At 52.9% G+C, this 15,169-nt stretch overlaps 1 protein-coding gene across 2 annotated transcripts; it reads left to right on the top strand.

The window, feature by feature from the left end:
* The first annotated feature begins 4,328 nt into the window (after positions 1-4,328).
* Tcp11 (t-complex 11) lies at positions 4,329-12,555 on the top strand. 2 transcript variants are annotated; one of them, XM_041634984.1, is made up of 9 exons: positions 4,329-4,449; positions 5,412-5,484; positions 7,369-7,489; positions 8,841-9,061; positions 9,632-9,768; positions 10,143-10,357; positions 10,438-10,619; positions 11,474-11,637; positions 12,329-12,555. In XM_041634984.1, the coding sequence occupies exons 1-9, from the start codon at positions 4,329-4,331 to the stop codon at positions 12,553-12,555; spliced, it is 1,461 nt and encodes a 486-aa protein (XP_041490918.1). The 2 variants fall into 2 exon arrangements, with proteins under 2 accessions (XP_041490918.1, XP_041490919.1); XM_041634985.1 differs by lacking the exons at positions 4,329-4,449; positions 5,412-5,484; positions 7,369-7,489 and having other exon boundaries at positions 8,898-9,061; positions 12,310-12,502.
* Positions 12,556-15,169: the final 2,614 nt, after the last annotated feature.

Below are 15,169 nucleotides of genomic sequence, written 5' to 3'. Positions count from 1 at the left end.
AGGCTGAGGCAGGAGGATCACAGGTTTGAGGCCAGCCTGGGCTATCCAGTGAGTTCCACTTGAGCCCGAACCACAAAGGAGGCCCTGCCTCAGTCAGGTGAGCTTTGGCCGGACACTGCGCACACTTCAGGGTGACGGTAAGCAAGGCTTTTATGTCTCACCTTAGGCTGCTGGGCAAATGCCTCCCATCTCTGAGACTCGTGCACTTTAATGAGTTTCTCAGTTGGGTGAGCAGGGAGGGACCATTCCTGACAATGGCAGACCAGGTGTGCAGGATCTAGTCATCATCAGGAGAGTGTAAAGATGGCCTGAGGCGGAGGATGAGCTAGGCTGACAGCTCCAAAGACGGAGGGCCTTACAGGAAACTTCTATGCTCGGGATCCAGATAAAGACTGAAACCAACCTGACCCCATCACCTGACAGCACACCCTTTCCCTGGCCTGTTCTCTCGTATTCCTACTGCAGGGTTCACCAAGCCACCGTGTGCTAGATCTCCTTGTAGGTAGACAGCTTCTCAACCAGAGTCAGGCACTTGGTGTGAATTCATGAGAAGCCTATGATCAGGAGTCAAAACCTTCACTGGGTGGTGGTGGCATGTACCTTTAATCCCAACACTCGGGAGGCAGAGGCAGGTGAAGCTCTCTGAGTTTGAGGCCAACCTGCCACAGAGTGAGTTCCAGGACAGCCAGGTTGCACAGAGAAATCCTGCCTCAAAAAAAAAAAAAACAAAACAAACAAAAAAAAAGAAAAGAAAAAAGAAGAAAAAAAGAAAAAAGAAAAAGAAAAAAGAAAGAAAGAAAGAAAGAAAGAAAAAGACCTTGCCCACCCGTGCCTTTGGTTGCCCAAGATTGCTCTCCTCTTGCCTCTGCCCTGGGGACAATCCAGCACCATGCCCACGTCTGCCTGTGTGCATGGGTAGGGTTGTGTGACGGCCGTAACCATCTGGAGTAGAAAAGCACCGAGTGAACCATTAATGGACAAGTCAGCTATTAACGAGGCCGCAGGGAAGCTGTCTCATCTCCAGCTCAAGCCCCTCGACTCTAGCTCCTGCCTGGTTGGTTCTGCTAACTATTAAGGATATGGACCACGGAGTCTGCTCCGTTCCTGACCCTGGGAAAGCACTACCCCCAATGTTCTCCTCTTCCTGCTTTAACCCCCCCCCCACACACACACCAGTCCCCACCCAGTGCCCGCTCTGCTCTCTTCCCACAATCCTCCAAGTGGAGTTAGATCTTAAACATCTTAATGACGTTTGTTTTGTGTGTGTGTGTGTAAATGTGCCTGTGCTAAGGCCCAGGTGTGGAGTTAGGAGGACGGCTTGAGACCGTCTTCCATGAACCCGGGCCACCAGCCTTGGAAGCTGGCTCCTTTGCCCGTTAGTTCATTTCGCCGACCCATAAATGTAGATATTGGGGCTGGAGAGAGGTCTCAGAGGTTAAGAGCATTGCCTGCTCTTCCAAAGGCTCTGAGTTCAATTCCCAGCAACCACATGGTGGCTCACAACCATCTGTATGGTCTGGTGCCCTCTTCTGGCCTGCAGGCATACACACAGAGAGAATATTGTATACACAATAAATTTTTTAAAAAAGAAAGAAGGTAGATATTCAGGAGAACAGCCGTTTCATGAGTCCAAATGAAGTCCTGGGGGAATTCGGGCATCTAGGGAGAGCTTTATAGCTATGCTATTTTTATAGGGAGAGAGTGTGCACGTGCGTGCCCACACACACACATACATATGCCCTTTTCTCTGCTCCCAGACTTTAAAATGCCCAAACAGAATTCTAGATTTTTCTTTTTTGACCTGGTGTGGTGGCAGATCCCTTTAATTCCAGAGCCAGTGAGGCAGAAGCAGGCAGATCTCTGTGAATATGAGGGTAGCCTGGTCTACAGAGTGAGTTCCAGGACAGCTGTGGCTACTCAGAGAAACCCTGTATCAAAAAAAACCCCAAGAATATTAAAATTGAAAAAGATTTCTGTGTTTTGCCTGCACGTATGTATGTGTACATGTATATGCATGTATGTATATCATGTATATGCCTACGCCTGCAGAGGCCGGGAAAAGGTGGTGAATAACCTAGAAATGGAGTTGCCGATGTTTGTGAGCCACCATGGGTTTTTTTTTTAAGATTTATTTAGTTATTATGTATACAACATTCTGCCTCCATGTATGCCCACATGGCAGAAGAGGGCGCCAGATCTCATTACAGATGGTTGTGAGCCACCATGTGGTTGCTGGGAATTGAACTCACGACCAGTGCTCTTAACCACGGGAGCCATCTCTCCAGCCCCCATGAGCCACCATGTTAAGTGCCGGGAACTCAACGCTGGTCCTCTGCAAGAACAGCGGTGTCTTAGCAGTGTTATTTTTATATGTGCGTGTGCACACACACAAGCTCATACCTGTGTGGGTTGTGTGCCATGTGCATGCAAGAGCCCTTAGAGACGTAAGAGGGCATCTGATCTGTGAACGGCCAGCTAGGTACCATCTTTCCAGGCACGAATGCTCCTTTTAAAAACGAGGTCAACAGTGGAGTCTAAACACCGCATTATGTGATGTTGAAACAGTGTGACGTCACAGAACAGCTCCTGCCACATTTGAAGGTGACCTTGCTTCCCTGCTGACTGGAGGGAAATGTCAGGGAGTGTGAGGGGGTGGACAGTCTGGAGGGTTGGTGTTGCTTTGTGCTCGAGCCCCAGATTCTCATGAGCTTTTAAAGTAAAACTTTCATCTCTCTTCACAGTTTTCTGTCTCAAAACTATGAGCTGGTCATGAATTCACACAGTAACAAGGCCAAGAACCCCAGGCAGAGGTTCTCAGAGCTGATGACCCAAGTCTGAGGAAGAAGACAGAGCCCTGCCTCTGGGTTCTCTTTCTCCTTTTAAGTTCATTTCTCTTTTCTTTGTGAGATATAGAGGGTCTCATTTATCCCAAGCTGCCTGGGAACTCCTAGGTAGCCTTCTAATCCTCCTGCCTCCACATCCCTAACATTGGGACTACAGGCATGTATTGTCATGCCTGGTTTAAGCAGCTGAGCAGCTTACCCAGGGCTACTAACCAAGCCACAGCCCTCTTTTTTTTTTTTTTTTTTTTTTAATTATCTAAGCTGCAGAAATGGTATGTGCCTTTGATCCCAGCACTCGGGAAGCAGAGGCAGGTGGATCTCTGAGTTCGAAGCTAGCCTGGCCTACAGAGCAAGTTCCAGGACAACCAGGGCTACACGGAAAAACCTTATCTCGAAAAACAAAACCAAAACAAAAGAAGACAATTTATATGTATGGGTGTTTTGTCTGCATATATGTAAGCACGCCACATGCATACAGAGCCCTGGGAGGCCAGAAGAGGGAGTCGGATGCCCTGACATTAGAGTTACAAATGGCTATGAGCAGCCATGTGGGTGATGGGACTCAACTGTGCTCCTCCTCCAGAGGACCCGAGCTTCTCACCGCTGAGCCATCTCTCCAGCCCCCAATTGGGACTCAGCGCTGGGGACTGAGATCAGTCAGTGAAGTACCTGAGGCCCCTTCCATCCCCAGCACACGAACCCTTCAAGGTGGTTCACACTGGTGACCCCACACTCAGGGGGAGACAGGAGGGTCAGAAGCTCAAGGCCAGCTCCCCTCTTCCGTGCTCGGCAGGCTCCTCCTGAGCCCCAGCTCCGGACACCTAGAAAATGAGAGGGATGAAGGTGAGCAGGTGGCCGGTGACTGGTGCCCAGGCTCGATGGGTGCTGAAGGGGAGGGGCGCGTGCGCACGTGCCACGTTGCCAGGACACCTCAGCGGTTTGTTTGCAGATCTCGGGCGCTCCCACTCCTGCCCTGGCCGCAGGGTAGGGGTGGGGGGGTGCGTGACGCCGCAGCGAGGGGTCCAGTGGCTCCGCCCAGCTCCCAGGCCCCGCCCTCCCAGGTGGTTCAGCCGGTGACGCCTACCTGCCCGGTGCCCGAGAGCCAGCCAGAGTGGGCGGGCCGGCGGCGGAGGAGGTGAGGGGAGGGGAGAGGGGAGACGGGGGAGATAGGGGGAGGGCAGGGAGGGGATGAGAGAGGGAGAGGGAAAGGGAGTGGGGAGGGGAAGGCCAAAAGGGCAAGGAGGGGAGGGGAAGAGGGAGGGAGAGGAGGGAGGAGGGGAGGGACAGAGGTGGTAAGGGGAGTGAGGTGGGAGAGGAGGTGGTGAGGGAAGGGTGAAGGGTAGGGGGGCGTCGGCCTAGGGCGGCGTCCCCGGCGACCGAGGAGGGCACCTTGCGGGGGCGGAAAGCCGGGCTCTGCGGCCTCAGTTTCCTCATTGCGCCAGCGCTGGTCCCTCTGTCGCCCACCCAGATACCAGCACCACCAAGATGCCAGACGTGAAGGAGAGGGCTTCCCGGAAGGAGCTCAGCACGGCCGAGGGCGCCTCCCGTGAGCCCCACGCGGGACACACTCGGGAGGAGGGGAGCAGCGCCCAGGGCCACCGAACACGTATGTTCAACTGTCGCCTGACCGCGAATCGGTGGGGCCAGGACCCTGGGCGTCGGGCATCACCGCGGTGCACGCGCTGCGAGGTTGCCCTCGACGTTCTCCACTTAGTCCTCCTCCTTGTGGCCACGCGGGGTCGCTGCTGGTTAACAAAATGACTTGAAACAGGCCCCCGGCGTGGCGTTGGTGAAAGTCAGGGTTTGGTGGTTTGGAAACATCTGGAGGTGGTTAAGTCTGTAGGTAAAAGAGCTCCTGAGTGTATTATCAGATTCCTCTCTTAGATTTCGTATATTAGGGTTACTCTGTTTTGCAGTTTTCTGTTTGGGGCGATCTGGATTTTGGTTTGGTTTGGTTTTTCGAGACAGGGTTTCTCTGTAGCTTTGGAGCCTGTCCTGGAACTAGCTCTTGTAGACCAGGCTGACCTCAAACTCACTGAAATCCACCTGCCTCTGCCTCCCGAGTGCTGGGATTAAAGGCTTGCACCACCATCGCCGGCTGCGATCTGGATTTTTGAGAATTCTATTCTAGTCCCTTTTTGTCTCTCCCGGCTGAGCCCTCCTCACACTGTGCGCTTTCATGTTGAACTTCTGTTGCAGTTGAGGTGTTTAATGTTTCCCGCAGTCCTTCAAGATGCCCCTCTAGCTCAGCCCTGCTTTGAAGGCTTCCTCCCAGCGCTTATTTAGTAACCATGAGCTAACAGTGTGTCTGTTTAAGTAGCTGACTGTGCCAGCCGTCTTGGCCAGAATAATTCAGAGGGCAGCAGATAGGATCGCAGCATCAGGTTGCTGTTGGTTGGTTTGTTTTGTTTTGTGAGACAGGGTTTCTCTGTGTAGCCCTGGATCTCCCCCTGTAGACCAGGCTGGCCTCGAACTCGCAGAGCTCCGCCTGCCTCTGCCTCCTGAGTGCTAGGATTAAAGGCTTGTGCCACCTCTGCCCGGCTCCACCAGACATTCTTTCAATCACAGGCTTGGCAGAGAGAGTTCATGAAGTTTCCAAGCTTGATTGCCACTCTGAAGAGAAGACTTTATCGTCAACCAGGTGTTGGCTTTTATATTTTTATCTGTTTGGGTTCCTGACGTCATCACTGAGCATTGAGGGGTTCTCTGGCTTTGTGGGCAGAGACACTTGCTGCTAAGTTCAATAACTTAGTTTAATTCCTGGGCCTCATGTGTGCCCCTCCTCAATCAATCAATCAATCAATCAATCACTATCACTGTCTTAGGTTTCTGTTGCTGTGAAGAGAACCATGACCACGGAAACTCTTAGAAAGGAGAGCATTTATCTGGGGTGGTTTACGTTTTCACATTTATTTATTAGCATCATGGCGCACCGTGGTGGCATGCAGGCAGCCATGGCACGGGAGCCGAGCTGAGAGCCCTACATCTTTGATGTGCGGGCAACTGGAAGTGGCCTCGCAGTCACACTGAGTGGAACTTGAGCAGAGAAGACCTCAGAGCCCGCCCCCACAGTGACACTTCCTCCAGCAAGGCCACGCCTTCTAATAGTGCCGCTCCCTTTCAAACCACCACTAAAAACTCAGCATTGTGTGATGGTACACACACACACACACACACACACACACACACCTCTGTCTTTGTAATCCTAGGACTTGGGAGGCAGAGGCAGGCAGATCTGTGAGTGTGAGGTCAGCCGGGTCTACACAGAGTTCAGGTCTACACAGGGAGACCATGTCTCAAACAAGCAAAGAAAAAAAACAACCCGAATTTTTGTCATCTTGGCAAGTGCGTTGGTTGCCACAGTTCCTGTTCTGGTTAATCTGTCAAGGCTAGTTACAATGATTTAAAACTCTGAGTCTGAAAGTGAGATCCTTTGGTCTACCTTCATGTTTAGATTCTGTTCTCTCCACGGGGATGTCTGTCTAGTTATTCCAACTGCATTTGTTGGAAAGATCTCCTTTTTATATTAAATTGCCTTTGTATGTTTTTTAGTTTAGATAGGGTCTCGTGTAGCCCAGGCTGGTCCTCCTGTCTCTGCCTCCTGAGAGTGGACATTATCTTAATTTTTTAAAGTCATAACAAAGAGCAATAACAAAACGTAGCCTTCATGACTGGATAGATAATGCTCTCAGAATAGGAATCTACGAGGAAGAGGTGGGCGGGAGACTGTGTGAGTGTGTGTGTGTGTGTGTGTGTGTGTGTTTGTGTGTGTGTGTGTAGCCCTGGCTGGCCTGGAACTCAGCGATTCCCCCTGTAATGACATGCAGCACGAGGTGGGACCATGGATTTCATGGCAGGGAATAAACATGTCATCAGACAGAGCTTACATGGGAAGGAAGGGGAGAGAGAGGGAGAGAGAAAGACAGTGACCTGCCTCCTCAGAGAAATGGCAGAAAGAGTGAGAGGAAGTGGAGCTTGTCTCTTAAAGGGACAGCACCTGAGTACTGTACCTTGGCACCGTATACAGACTGCATAGTGAGGAAGCAGAAGTGCTGGCCAGGGCACTGCCTGGTTCATCCTGCCAGGTGACAGGGGCCAGTAGGATGTCTGAATCCTGACACTCCATGCCTCTGCCTCCTGGTGCTGGGATTAAAGGCGTGCGCCACCGCCCGGTGAGTCAATTTATTTTAAGCCTGGCTGATCTGGAGGTGTCTGTGACATTCAAGTATTGTCAAAAGAGGAAAATATTTTCCTAGAATTTAGGAGTTAAAAAAAAAGAGTAACTTCTTGCTCAGCACAGCACATGTGTGCAGGTTCCTACACACGTACACACACAGCGAGCCACACAGGGAAGACTTATTCTACACTCAGGCTTGTGTCTGCTCCTGAGCATGCCTTGAAAGCCCACCTCACCTTCAGGGAGTCCACCCTGCTGTCGCTCCCGTCCTTCTCTCCGGGGCTTAGACTCCAAGCCTGGACAGTTTCCCCGCGCAGTGAGTAACCTGTGTGTTCGCCCCTCCTGTAGCCTGGACGGCAAGGGCAAGGAGACAATGCCCAGTGACTTTTGGGACCATCTGAAGGAGCAGCTGTTGTCTGTGCCCCCTGACTTCAGTTGTACCCTTGAACTTCTGAAAGAGGTCAAGGAGGTGAGTGGCCAGCTTCACTTGTAGCTCTTCCAAAGCCGCCTTAGCGCCCCAGGGGGCAGTGGCTGCAAATCCTAGTTTCCCAAGTGACTAGACAGAACAGGAAGACATCATGTACAGTAACTACAGCAGGACAGCAGGACATGGGAGAGAGTTAAGGATAAAGAGAATCCTGAAGAAATCTGAAGCAGCGGATACAAACGTGCTGAGTGAGTTACCCCATCCGGCTGTACTGGTGTGTGCTGCCTTGAAAGTCACAAAACAAAACAAAACAACAACAAAAAAAAGAATGTGCTTTATTTGTGGTGGGCGATTGGAGGCGCAGTTACCTGCCTTTTTTAGGGACGATATCTTGACAAGCCCTGGAACAGACTGAGCTTGTGCGGGGTTGACCAGCTTCTTTTAGAGAGCTGGGGCCGGAGGAGGCTCTTTCTCTTGTATATTTAGCGCCCTCTGACGAGGACAGAGTGAACTTGCTGCAACCTCAGCAAAGGAACCCAGAGATGTGTGATTGCATGGGAGGTCAGCCTCGGCTTCCCAGGGCTGGCTTGAAACAAAGAAGCTCTGGGTGGTAGCTTTGGAAGCTTGCCCACTGAAATAGGTATCAGGAAGAAGTCGTGTCTGGCACGGCATGGAGCTGGCTGCTGGATTCTGCTAAATAGTCGTGATTCTGCCCTCCAGCTCCATGTGTTGTGTGTGCTGTGCAGACACAGGGATAAAAAATAAGAGCCAGTTACCAGGAGCTCACGTTTGGGGATCAGCGACCCCATTGCAGCTCTTCTGATCTCTGCCTTCTCCCTCTGAAATAATTTTAAAAAATAAATAACTACCCTTTGTAAATTAAGGGTACATTTTCTAGTTCTTTTTTTCAATTAAGATTAATTTCTATTTCCAGTCCTCAGGAGGTAGAAGCAGGCAGATCTTTGAGTTTGAGGCCAGCCTAATCTACAAAGAGAGTTTCAGGACAGCCAGGGCTACACAGGGAAACACTGTCTTGAAAAACCACAAATAAATAAAGTATTTTTATTTTCTGTGTATGGTGTTTTGCCTGCATGTGTATCTGTGCATGCAGTGCCCAGGGATGCCAGAAGAGGGCACTAGAGCCCCAGGTCTGGAGTTAGATGCTGTGAGCACCGTGTGGGTGCTGGGAACTGAACCTACATGCTCTCTGTGTTTTTATTAATCTCTTTATCTCACTCTGTGACAGAGTTATCACTAGCTATGATAATACTCAGTAGAAGTGTCTGCTGCAGCGTCCTGATCCTAAAGAGACACAGGCTGGTGTTTGTAGGGGGTTGAGTGCTGGGGAAAACGCCAGACTGAGCAGAACGTACTCTTCTGACTTGCCTGGCAGATCCTGTTGTCCTTGCTCTTACCACGCCAGACCCGCCTCAGAAGTGAGATCGAAGAAGCTTTGGACATGGACTTCCTCCATCAGCAAGCTGACCGTGGGGACCTGAACGTCACCTATCTCTCTAAGTACATCCTCAACACGATGGTCTTGCTGTGTGCGCCAGTCCGGGATGAAGCCGTGCAGAGACTCGAGAACATTGCGGACCCTGTCCGGCTGCTGAGGTGTGATGAGTCGCCTAGCCTGCTCCAGGTCCTGAGCTGGGAAGGGTAGCAGACAGTGGGACAGCCGTTAACTGTCTTCTGCTGGAGACAGCTTGGCACCCTGCTCCCAGAAAGACACGCAGTAGACAGAATTCCAAGGTGTGAAGAACATCCCATCCCGTTCACACACTCTAAGGCACGGCCGCGTGTCTCCTGGTGTATGGCCGTGTGGCGCTTAGGAAGTGCGCTCAGCAAGTTAAACTTGAAAAGCGCCGGCGCCCCTCGCCCGAGTGCGGGGTAGCGTCACTAGAATGCGTCACTAGAAAGCGTCACTAGAATGCCGTCTTCCTCCATGTGGCTTTGCCCTGTGGCCCTTGCAGGGTTTGACCTCACGGTTTCTCTGTTTGGCTCTCCCAGTGGAGGGTCCCTGGTTGTGCACACCGCCACCCCAGGTCTCAGAGGAGAGAGCATGCCCGTGTGCCACCCGCTCCCTGTGGGCCTTGGTCTTGGCTGCCCCGCATGCCCCAGTCACCCACCTGGCTTCCCTCCTGTCAGCTCCCTTTTCCAGCACAGTTATTCTCTCCCGCTTAGGGGGATCTTCCAAGTGCTGGGGCTGATGAAGATGGACATGGTGAACTACACCATCCAGAGCCTCCAGCCCCAGCTGCAGGAGCATTCCATCCAGTTCGAGCGGGCCCAGTTCCAGGAGCGTCTCAACAAGCAGCCCAGTATGTCTGACGTGAGGGCAGAGGTGCAGGCGGGCGGCTCACACCTGATGTTTGCAAAGGGCCATTCTGCCTTTTAGGAAGAGGTCGCTTCTGCCCGCAGTGGGATGGGGAAAGCAAATTAACCAGGAACACATACTTTTTAAAAAAAAAACATTTTAATTTAGTGATTTATTTATTTTTTGAGGTAAGATCTCACTCTTTAGCCTTGGTATTCGGAAACTCATTATGTAGGTCAGCCTACCCCAAACTCATGGCGATGCTCCCGCCTCAGCTCCTGAGGGCATGCACCACCATGCTCAACATAAACAGTACTAGCTAAGGGGAACCGTGGCCTAAAGCCCCATAGGTAGAGGCTTCCACCCCTCCCGTTGCAGGCCTCCTCAACCACACCACTAAGTGGCTGACCCAGGCGGCCGCAGACCTCACCAGACCCCCTGCAAATTGCCCCGACACACTGGACTCCTCCAGCACGCCTGGCCCGTCTCCCAGTGACGCCGCTGCCTCGGAGCCGCTCAGCCCTGCAATGGTGCTGTCCCAGGGATTCCTGAACCTTCTCATCTGGGACCCTGAGAATGAAGAGTTCCCTGAGGTGGGGATATGGGGAGCATTTCCGCGTTGTGGGCTCTGAGTGTTGGTTAGGGCCCGCTGACGGCCCCTCCCCCTCCTCAGACCCTGCTGATGGACAGAACCCGACTGCAGGAGCTGGAGTTGCAACGGAGCCACCTAACAATCCTTGCCTCCGTCCTGCTGGTGGCCAGTAGCTTCTCTGGCAGTGTTCTGTTTGGCTCACCCCAGTTTGTGGATAAACTGAAACGGATAACCAAGTCCCTGGTGGAGGACTTCAACTCCAGGTGAGGATTAGCAGGAAAGGAGCTGGGGAGATGGCTCAGCTGGTAAGGTGAGGTGCCGAGCAAGCACGAGGACCAGGGTGTAGCCCCAGCATGCTTGGACTGGCTGTGGTTGCACAGGCCTTAATCCCAGAACACAGGAAGCAGAGGCAGGAGGATCTTTGTGAGTTCAAGGTCAGCCAGGTCTACAGAGCCAGTTCCAGGACAGTAGGGGCTATTCAGAGAAACCCTGTCTCCAAAAAGACAACAAGAAGAAGCCAGACATGTGGGCATCGTCTGTAACTCCAGCGCTTGTGAGGGGTGGGTTCAAGATCAGCTAGCCTAGTCGGCTGGCACGCAGACTGGGTTCAGAGAGAAAGAAGGCGGAGAGCTACTGAGAACGAGGCCTGGGGTCAGCAGCTGGCCCCTGGTGTCCTCAGAAGAGTAGGTGGCACCAAGTGTCTCAGGTACTGGCAGGTCATGGGTTACTGGCTCTTCACCACACACCACAGAGAGAGGCCCTCTAGAACCAGCCAGTGCCACTTTATCTCTGTAGTAATATTGGAGCGTATGGGGGAGAACGGCAGGGGGGACTTGCTGCAGGCTCGTCTCTCACTGGGCGGGCGATGGCGGCCGGTGCTGGCAGCAGCGTTCCTGAACTTGTGCTGAGCTGTAGCCGAAGATGACTGAGGAGACGCCCTTCAGCACCGAGAGCTTTCTATGGTTCAGTACATGGCAACTTTTACAGAGGTTGCCGGTGTTGGGCTTGGGTGCTGGGCGGCTGGGGTGGGCAACTGGCACTCGTCCCAAGTCCCCAACCTCTTAGCTGCTGCCTGAAGCCACCTACTAGGTGCCAGCTCACCTCTGTCCTGGTCTAGGCCTGAGGAGACCATGCAGACTGTGAGCGAGCAGGTGACCCAGGAAATCCACCGAAGCCTCAAGAACATGGGCCTCGCCCCTCTGAGCAGTGACAACTCGGCGTCTCTGGTAGGACAGCTCCAGAACATTGCCAAGAAGGAAAACTGCGTCCGCAGCGTCATTGGTGAGCGTGCCCACGCGTGGGCTGTGAGGGCGCTGGGGGCAGCCATGCGTGTGGGTGGTGAGGGCGCTGGGGGCAGCCATGCGTGTGGGCTGTGAGGGCACTGGTGGGCGCAGCCGTGTGTGAGCTGTGAGGGCACTGGAGGGGGCAGCCATGCGTGGGCAGTGAGGGTGCTGGGGGGGGCAGCCATGGAGTGGGTGCATCTCCAGGCCCTGAGCACAGGCTTTTCCAGTCAAAGATGGAAAGGGCCTAAAGGAAGCCTGCACACAGGAATCCTGCCCGCCTAGCCTGGTTAAAGTCGCTCATTGGAAATCCACACCTGCTCTCCAGCAGGAGACATCGCTCTGTAGTACAGACCCAGTTGATTGGAGGAATCGGATGGTTTCTTCTCTGATGTCAATCCCAGGCCTACTGCTGCGGCCCAGGCTGGCCTGGACACACTGTCTGTCTCAGGGTGGCCTTGCTCATGGCTTTCCCCGTCTCTGCCTCTGGGTTCTGGGACTACAGATGTGAGCCACACCCCGATACTAAGCAGTCTTGAGTACTCTGAGGTTCAGTAACCCGGTACCTGTGAGAACTAGACAGCTGTCCCCAAGCAACTCGGGTTCCCCTCCTCGGTGAACATGTGACTGAGCAGCAAGACCCCAGGTGCTCCGTGGCTCTAGTCACCTTCTCCCTCTTGTCCTGTGCACAGATCAGCGGATCCACTTGTTCCTCAAATGCTGCTTGGTTCTTGGTGTGCAGCGATCCCTGCTGGACCTTCCTGGAGGCCTCACGCTCATCGAAGCAGAGCTGGCAGAGCTGGGCCAGAAGTTTGTTAGCCTGACGCACCACAACCAGCAGGTGTTCGGCCCTTACTACACCGAGATCCTAAAACCCCTCATCTTCCCAGGCCAGTCTGCCAGAGTGGAGGCTCTCTGAGAGCCCTGGCGCCTCGGACCCAGGGGGAAGGCCCATCTTCCTGGAGTGACATCACCAGTGACCAGGTGCGCAGTGAGTGCCCTCCGCCCCCCACAGCCAGCACACCTGGGCTGTAGGGATCCAACATGTAAACACCAGCTGGCCCAGACCGCTCCCTAATAAACCTCTGAACTGCAAGCAGACCAGCATTCTTTCTGGGATGCAGCGGAGGCCAGGCCCTGTGCCCTGCGGTGTCACAAGTGACAGGCCAGATGCCCGGGTGCTCCCCAGCTCAGGGAGGCTCTGAGGAAAAGCACTTTCCTGGAGCCTTCACATTGCCCAGCCGGCCAGGGCCAGGAGAGGACACTATGAAAGCAAACCAGAGTCCCCTGGGGTCACAGGTGCTCCAGCAGGAAGTGGGGGGGAGGGGGGGGACAGCAAAAGCCCCGCCCCTTCTAGAGCACCTGCAGAGAAGGCACAGCAGGAAAATGACTGGCTCCAAGCAGCACCTGTAGCCACGCCTGGGCGTCCTTGGCTCCCACTCAGGTTATCTAGAGTTCAGGCTGGGACAGTTAGGTCTGCCCTGGTCCCACCCCTGTCCAGTCCTCCTGTGGCCTCATCACTAAGTTTGGACCGCCCGCTCCTTTTGACAGAGGCAAGGTGTGCATTCAGATGGGAGCGGACACCCATCTCGCCTTGCTCTGCCAGCGCGGGTGGTTGCTGTGTGTGTGTGTGTGTGTGTGAGAGACAGACCAACACCAAGAGACCAACACCAAGTGGGACGCTGTGGGAAAGACCTGGGCTCACATTGCTGTCATGTTGACCACAGCAGACAGGTCCCAAACGGCTCCCATGAGGAAAGTGTCCCGTTCTAACCTGGTCCTATGGAACAGACAAGAGGATGTGGGGATTGGCTTGTGTGTGCCCTCAAGGCAACATAAAGGAAAATAACGTCCCCTTTTCAGAAGCCGGAAAAGCTGAAGATGGCACAGTGCAGAGACAACACAAGGTGGTGTCACAGCTGGGTTTGCCCGAGATGTGCTTCTGACCGGTGGCCCCCAGAGTGTGGGGGGAAAAACGAGCGGGCAGAGACCACTTGGAGTTCTCAGTCTTGTACAACCTCGGCTGGGGAGGCCCAGGAAAAAGACTCAAATGAACAGGCTTGGCTGTTTAGGGCTCTGATTGCAGTTACTCAGTTGGATTTCCGAAGTCCAGGGGGAGCCTCGTTGTTCAGAGAGCTGCGGCCTCTGGGAACACTGCCCGGGCAATGGGTGTGGATGCGAGGCTGTGAGAGCCTTGCTAAGTCTGGAGTGACCAACACAGTAGGCGTTTCTTGTTTCTTCTTGTTCTTCCACATGGAGGAGAGAGACAGGTTCTCTGGTTTATATTCACATTTACAGTTTAGTCTTGCCTACAGCTTTGAGGGCATTTTATTATTTTATTTTCAAGACAGGGTTTCTCTGTGTAACTGCCCTGGTTGTTCTGGAACTCGCTCTGTAGACCAGGCTGGCCTTGAACTCACAGAGATCTGCCTGCCTCTGCCTCCCAAGTGCTGGAATTTTAAGGAGTGCACCGCCACTGCCCAACTCCATGTTTAGCTCATTAAGGATCTGAAGTTTGTACTGGCGTGAGGATCACATGATGTGAGACTGTTATTTGTTAGGGAACATTATTTTCAGGTGTGTGACTTTTGTTTCTGCTGCATTTGTTTAACTCTGTGAAGCTGTGATTCTTTGCTGTCTAAAACACCTGATGATCTAATAAAGCGCTGACCAGCCAATAGCGAGGCAGGAGCAAGGGTAGGCAGGGCTGGCAGGTGGAGAGGACGAACAGGAGAAATGAGGACAAGGAGCAAGAGAAGAAGGAGAGGAGGATGTCAGGAATCAGCCGTGGAAAAGGTATGACAGAAACAGAAGAAGTTCAGAGGCAAAGGTAGTCGGGATAACTTAAGTAAAGCTGGCTAGAAACAAGCCAAGCTAAGGCCGGGCATTCATAACTGAGAATAAGCCTCTGTGTGATTTATTTGGGAGCTGGGTGGTGGGCCCCTCAAAAGAGCCAAGAGTAAAACATGGCACAGCAGTTACTTTCTTGTGTGTGGATGCAGCGTTCTCAGCACCACTGTTGAAACCACTGTTGGACTCTGGTTCCCAGTGCTGGCACCCTGGCCAAAATAAGATTCCCCAGTTCTGTAGCTGTTGCCCCAGCTCTATGGAAGGCCAAGGACAGCTTGGGCGACGTATCTCAAGACCCCGTGTGATGTGGGATTCTTCTGTATGCTGTGACCATTGGCTAATAAAGAAGCTTCTTCAGCCTATGGCAGGGCAGAATAGAACGAGGTGGGAATTCCAAGCAGAGATAGGGAGGAAAGAAGGCGGAGTCAGGAAGATGCCGTGGAGCTGCTGGAGAAGGGCCCGGAATCTTTCCGGTAAGTCACAGTCTCGTGTCAACACACAGGTGAACAGAAATGGATTAATTCAAGATGTAAGAGTTAATGAGAACCCTGAGCTAAAAGGCCAAGCAGTGTTGTAATTAATAAAGTTTCTGTGTCATGATTTGGGTCTGGGCAGCTGGGAAACGAACAAGCGGTCTCCATTTACACCCAATGTCAAAAAGAAAATACCATACGTGAAAGAAA

This window comes from Microtus oregoni, unplaced genomic scaffold (genome assembly GCF_018167655.1).
Source record: "Microtus oregoni isolate MIOR12 unplaced genomic scaffold, Mior012 000046F_ref0000063, whole genome shotgun sequence".
Lineage (NCBI taxonomy): Eukaryota > Metazoa > Chordata > Mammalia > Rodentia > Cricetidae > Microtus > Microtus oregoni.
This window is presented reverse-complemented; position numbering and strand designations above follow the sequence as displayed.